The 6829-nt window shown below is 37.9% G+C and overlaps 1 protein-coding gene across 1 annotated transcript; it reads right to left on the reverse strand.

The window, feature by feature from the left end:
* Positions 1-1178: 1178 nt before the first annotated feature.
* Positions 1179-5831, reverse strand: si:ch1073-291c23.2 (uncharacterized protein LOC799862 homolog). The gene is made up of 7 exons (XM_051126815.1): positions 5669-5831; positions 4685-4794; positions 4134-4247; positions 3309-3365; positions 2990-3148; positions 2773-2886; positions 1179-2514 (listed from the first exon to the last, which is right to left on the reverse strand). The coding sequence occupies exons 2-7, from the start codon at positions 4790-4792 to the stop codon at positions 2476-2478; spliced, it is 591 nt and encodes a 196-aa protein (XP_050982772.1). The 5' UTR covers positions 4793-4794; positions 5669-5831; the 3' UTR covers positions 1179-2475.
* Positions 5832-6829: the final 998 nt, after the last annotated feature.

The raw sequence follows: 6829 nt of genomic DNA on the forward strand, positions 1-6829 counted from the left end.
GTTGGTCAAAAACATTGTTAACTGCTTTTGAGCTTGATTTCATAAAATGTTAAGTGTCTGATGAAGCTACAATAACAACTCTGATGATGCAATGTTTAATTACTGGAAGACAAACAAACCCCCCCCTTTCTATCCTCTTACACCACTGCCATACCGTATGGTTTTGTGAAACGCCACCGCTGCTGCCACTCCTGTGTGGTGAGAAAAAGAGAAAGAGCGTCCATATTCTGCTTTTATTTCAGTTCATTGAAGTCAACCCACTCAGGGGTTTTGTGCTCTGTAACCCAGATAACTTTCAGTTGCACAAGAGGGTAAAAATGGCTTGTATCGGCTAACTTGTTCATCTCATCTTTGCACAAGCATAAATTAATGAGTTGTTACGCTGCCACTGGGACTGATGAAGTGGAGAAATAACAGCAGTTTGCAATTTACTAAATTGTGATATTTGCTCAGGTGGATGCTGGGGGTCTTATCTATCGGATTGCAATGCATATCCATTTTGTTCATTAACATTACACACAGTACGCATCTAATTAGAGTTAAGCCGGTCAGCGTGGTAGCCCAGGCTCACATAGATAGTAATGCATGTGGTTCACATGGCTCTTCGGAGCAGCAGCAGTACATATATCTTGGCGATAAATCTGCTTTGTGCCTTGTCTGTTCATCTTCATGTGTGTGGATACATGCAAGTCCACTGATACAGCAGTTTATCCCCATATTCAGTGCCATGCATATATCGTCAAATGGTGTAATAGGGTCTCCGCTCCTTTTTAACTCCAATAATTGAATACGATGGGGGATTACTTTCAGCAGCCCTCTTTAACATGTACATGAATGACCTGGTAGAACACAGGTTGTTAAACTAGCTGTACGATTGGTGCAGATTGCACTTTTCTTCATACTGCTCTCTTATGGACTAAATGTAAAAAAGTTGAGCCTACATAAGCTTCAGGTTGCCTATGATGATTGTTTGAGGGGAAGAAAAAAACAAAAAACAAAAAAGCTTGAGTTAACTCTTTTTAGGCTCTATTGAGAAATCTGATGTACATTTTTTTTTAACTACTGAATGTTTTCCTGAAGGTAATTTTTCTTTTTGAGAAGGTCTAGGTAATACTATATGATGTAATATTTAAGTGATAGAAAACATTGAATTTTTATATGAGAAACTGAGAAAAATATCACAGAATTTGTTTATTAAATTGTTCAAGTACAAATAATTTTGAATACAAAATAACACATAAAAAAAAATAAAAATAAAAATTACATTTAAAATACATGTGTACAAGGATTTTTCCTGCTGTTAAAAAAAAAATGAAATGAACCTGTTTACAGCAGGTATTAGCATCTATCTTGGGTGATCACAAGTGGTGAGCATGCTGATGAGGTCTGCATGCAACAATCTCACAACCAAGAACCACATATGATCTCCTGCTAATCATCTCAAAGCTGTTCACTTTTCAGCGTCTTCAGTCCTGCTCCTACAGATTAACCATCCTTTTAGGACTTTTATGCTTTATGTTTCAGCACACAGTTTATTTTAGCCATATTAGTAAGTCTTTACATTGAATTATTTCTGTTACTGTATTACTAAATAGTATTATCTAGTATACTAGAAATACTATACTGTTATCTATAGCAGTTTTCCAACGTCAGTCCTCGCTCTGCATATTATGTATGTTTCTCTTAACACGTACGGTGATTGTTCTATTCGACCGTGAAGTGCCCTGCGAAGTGGATGTCACCGGATATTCTGCCATGATTCCAGTTTGAAACGAGTGTATATGTTCCACTCAAAGGACATTAAAGAGTGTGAGACGTGAATTTAAATTATATTTATGTACAGAGGTATGTGATGTCACATTTGACACTTCTCTAGTAAGTTTCGTCTGTGTGTGAAGACGCTGCAGGCAGCGGCGCAGAGCAAATCCATGAAGGAACGCTCCCTGCTCAGGACGCGAGGACTAGAGTTGGGAAACGCCGATAGTATAGTATACTAGATAAAGATAAAGACTTACAGTTTGACAATCAGCTTAGTTATAAACTCAAACATCACACATTCATCTCACAGACGTCTATCTGATATGAAGATTTCCATCTAGAAGATGTAATGTGTTTGCAGTGTGTCTAAAACAAGAGTGTTTATGATTTGAGTGCATGTAAATCTCTCTTTTTAAAGCTGTTTATCAGATGTTTGTACATAACAGATCCTTTCCAGATGAAGCACTCTTGAACAGACATCAGCAAAGCTATTATAGTATTAGAACCGTCACTGACAAAAGCATTAATATACAGTTAGATAGCACAAAGATAAATTTATACATAAATGTCACGAAAGTACAGTTCTACTGCCGCATTTTGTTACCACTTAATATACTGTATATATGCGATATTAAAGATCACAGTTGATTATTAGTGAAATATTCTAATCCTCCTCTTCACGTACTTGAAGGAGGACGTTCAGATGATTGGGGATGTTCACTCTGCTGACGGCAGGTTCCGCATTACAACAACGGCCTGCGGAGATCAGGAAATCATCCGTTAACATTCTGCCTTCACTATTACAAATGAGGAAAATCTACAGTCAGCTGGTCATTATCACAAAATAAACCCAACAGGGTGATCCGGATACAATATCTTACTTGTTACATGACCGCTGACTAACAACTTAAATATAAGGACATGACATACATAACCTAATCGGAATAGCCCTACAGCTCAATCAGAGAGCCTTTGGTGGTTTCACAGGAGGGAGGTTGCGTGAGGTGAGCTCACCTGAGTCCGGCTGGATTGCAGCGCCGCCCTGGCGAAGAACGTCATGATTATGAGCAGAATGCCTCCTATCAAGCTGTGACAGCAGAACACTAGCTCTATGTTTCTGATGGGCATCTGTGAAAACGAAATACACCCCCTCTATCACCCTCATATCTTGATCATACTGTATTCCTCATAACCATGTTCTTCATTTCATAATAATAACGAAAACCCTCACATAATGTTGTCTGGTGTAAATTTCCTCCTCCTGTGTGTGATTCTCATACATATGATCCCATTGCACGTGATAGATTCCTACAATCGCTCTAGAGAAGTCTATCATAGCAGACAGCGATCCAATGACTGAGATGATGCTCAAAGCAAGGCTGGCTGTGATCTGTGAGCGATCAAATCAAGACACAAACATTAAAGAAAAAAAGAAAAAAAAGAAAGAAACCTTCCATAGTGAAAATATTGTCGTTGGGATGCAAGAATTCTCAGAATTATGCACAAGTATCTGGCAAACAGTGAAACACAATAGCTTAACAGACACCTACCAACTTTTTGGAGGGGCTGCGTTCAGACAGTATGTACAGAAGACCACAGATAAAGAACTACAAAAAAGGCAAGACATTTAGCATTCAACTTCTGCTAAAAACTTATTATAATACACACACATACAAGCTCATGTTGGGTTCCCATGTTTTATGGGTTCATGCCATAGACAAAATGGTTTTTGTACTGTACAAACTGTATTTTCTATCCATATATTTTCAAATTTTCTTATGATTTGTAAAGCATTTTCCTCATGGTGACAAAAAAATAAATAAAATAAAATAAAAATAAAAGTTCTGGTATTACTACACTTGTGGGGACATTGGGTCCTCATAACCAGCACACACACACACACACACACACACACACACACACACTTGTATTCCTATCATTCTCAAAACACTTCATTGTGTATGATTTATAAACTTGTTTCCTCATGGGGACTAAACACACACACACACACACACACACACAACAATCAATGGATTGAAATACATGAATCATTATTGCAGTGATTATGTTTTATAAAAAAAAAAAAACTGCAGTATCCATCAGATGAGGCATGTTACAGGACAATTTACTGTCACTGTTAGGGACTGTTTTTTTTTTTGTTTTTTTGTAGTGGAAGGGTGGCATTTAATATTGATGTTTAAAAAAGTAACATATTTAGCCTTTACTATATGTATTATATGGTAATATATTATATGATAGAGGTGTAGATCAGTGGTTTGAGGCTTAGACGTTTTCTTTGAAGTCATTAAGACCTTGAACACCTATCAAGGCAAAACATGCAAATATAGTCAAAAGAGATGTGCAAATCAACGTACCAAGATCCCAAGCCAGAAAGGGGTGAACTGCTCTGCTGAGGTGGGCGCATCTGTTTCCACATTCGTGGCAATCCCAAATATGAACAGACCTACACCCATCATCACCAGCACAACCTTACACAAGACATGTGAAAATGAACAAATATAAGATCAAATATAATAATCAATATGCAATATGCCTATGCTATCTTAATAATGGGAGGGAAACACCAATGGACCAATATTGTGAGACAGAGACACTTAGAGAAAACCGGCTATTTGTTACATGCGGAAGTTGTCACAAGGTCTGTCTCTCTGATCTCTATGAGGTTTTGAGTCAAAAGTACAAATACACAAATGCTTGTCTTTCTTCCTTTTTCTTTTCTTCAAATGACCAGGAAAAGTGTGTGTGTGTTTGTGTGTTAAAGCTGTGTGTGTGTGTGTGTGTGTGTGTATCAGCTTTGAACTACATGCCTATTATTGGCAAAGAATACAGCCTGAATTATTTTTGCTTAGTTTGGTTTCTGTGATTGAATGGACTGGACGATGAGGAAGCATGTTCTGTGTCTCACTCCAATACTCTTGGGTTGTCCTCTGAGGAAGCGGTGCAGAGGTTTACTGCCGCCCGTCACTGTGCTGATGGCCTCCGATACGCTTCCTGCTGCTCGATCCTCCACCATCACTACAGCACAAATGATGGCACAGTGATGGCAGTTATAACATCATTTTTGCTTAATGCTTTTGACAGTATTTTCTACAATATTTTCAAACAAATTGGCCAATCTCAAGACATGACCAGACAATGGACAAATGACAAATTTTAAATAATAATGGTTTTGGTAATGGTAATATGCCATTAGCCTGAAAAGGGAGTGACACTATTTAAACTTCTCCTGTGGATCTAAAACCTTTAAATGACACATATGACTCTCACATATCTCTGTTTCTGTGAATTCTGTTATCTTACTGTAACACATGAAAATACACCGTACACAAGTGGAGTGACTGTACGGCATCAAAAACAACGAACTGTCCAGTGTCTTTCTGTTCACAGCAAAAGATTCCTGAAAATGTGGCTATAAAAATGTGAAGTCCTGAAATTTTAAGGGTTTTTAGTTTTCACTCTATAAATGTGTGTAAAACCTATTCGTCTAACTCCTGCCCTTATGCCCTAGTGACCATCTAGAACACCATAGCAATTGCCTGTCTAGTGACCGTATGGCTACTAAAGCTATCACAACCACCCTGAACACACTAACAATCACATTCAACACACGAGCAACCGATTAGGAACCAACTAGAGCACCTTATCTGTCTGTCATTAATGCTACATAAACCTTCAAACTTCAAGACTGTCTCAAAGCCTTTTCTTTTTCTGTCTTCCAGTCAATTCCAGGCCATTTTTCACAATCTTTCAAAAGGAAGTCTACATTTCAGCAAACTGTAACTGTGACAATCATGCAATTCATGGACATGTTGTGATCATCAAAAGCAAGCAAATAATAAAATAATAATAAATTAAACAGTCCTAAAGAATGTGAAAGCTTGTCAAATACCTGCATGTGTCTGTGACAGAACCACCAAGATGAAAACAATGCCGTTGTGCAACAGCCCAGTGAAGAGAAACACGAGAAGAAAACAGTGGGAGGGAAGGACTGGGCGGTCACTACAGGATGTTTGGAAAAAGAGGTCAAATCTGTGCCAAGAACTCAGAAAACAGAAACAATGGTCAACTTCATGAAGAGAAATAAAGAGCAGAGCAGAGCAGAGCTGTGAAGCACATCTCAGTACTGTAAGACATTCCTCAATTTAAAAGAAAAAAAAAAATCTGAATGTTTTGGCAAGAAGTAAGAGAGATGTTAAGGCAACTGTTAGAAAGAAAGCAATGAAATGTCAAAGCAGCTCTTGAGAGCTCCCAAAAGATAACAGCTGGTTCATATGACTAACTAACCGGATCCAGATGTATCTCACTCTATTTCACAAAGTTCTATTTGTGAGTCTCATTTACATTTCCATAGATTCAGATTTTGAAGTAGCCTACTTTGAAAAATATGTCTTTTTTTATCCATTGTTTTGTTTTGTTATTCATTGTCACTGTCAGACAGGATGAGAGTTCCCAGAATTCCAGCTTCTTTTATCATCACCAGAACCACATGCCAGTGTGCTGACGCTGCTTCCCACAGTTAAATGCCCCCTAAGGCCTCTTTTAGTGTGATACTCACAATGTTTAGTGCAATATCTCATAAAATCATATTATACATAATATTGTCTCAACCAACAAACCCATAGATTTCAAACTTTGAGTTTTTTTCAGGGATGAGGGAGGGTAATTGTAATTGTCAAGCCTTAAAAAGCACAAATGTAAGATTTGTGTTCTAGGTTCCAAATTTTCTGAAGTTATTCAAATGTTTTTTTGTGAAAAAAAGACCGAAACATCTGGGTAGTGTAACGGAGTGACAGATGCATGGCATCATGGTTTCTATCCAACATGGTTTCTACTGTTCCCTGAACAGTAGAAAATCAGTGGGGTGAACTGAAGAAAAGAGCTGGGAATCTGAAGGATCTGTATGAAATAATGGTCTCTGATCTCTTGTCAGGTGTTCTCCAAACTCATCAGGCATTATAGGAGAGACTCAGAGCTGCTATCTTGGAAAAAGAACTTTGCAACAATTGGGTGCCAATAATTGTGGCCAACATGAACTAGAGAAAAACATTCA

The sequence above is a fragment of the Labeo rohita genome, chromosome 13 (assembly GCF_022985175.1).
Source record: "Labeo rohita strain BAU-BD-2019 chromosome 13, IGBB_LRoh.1.0, whole genome shotgun sequence".
NCBI classification, from domain to species: Eukaryota; Metazoa; Chordata; class Actinopteri; order Cypriniformes; family Cyprinidae; genus Labeo; species Labeo rohita.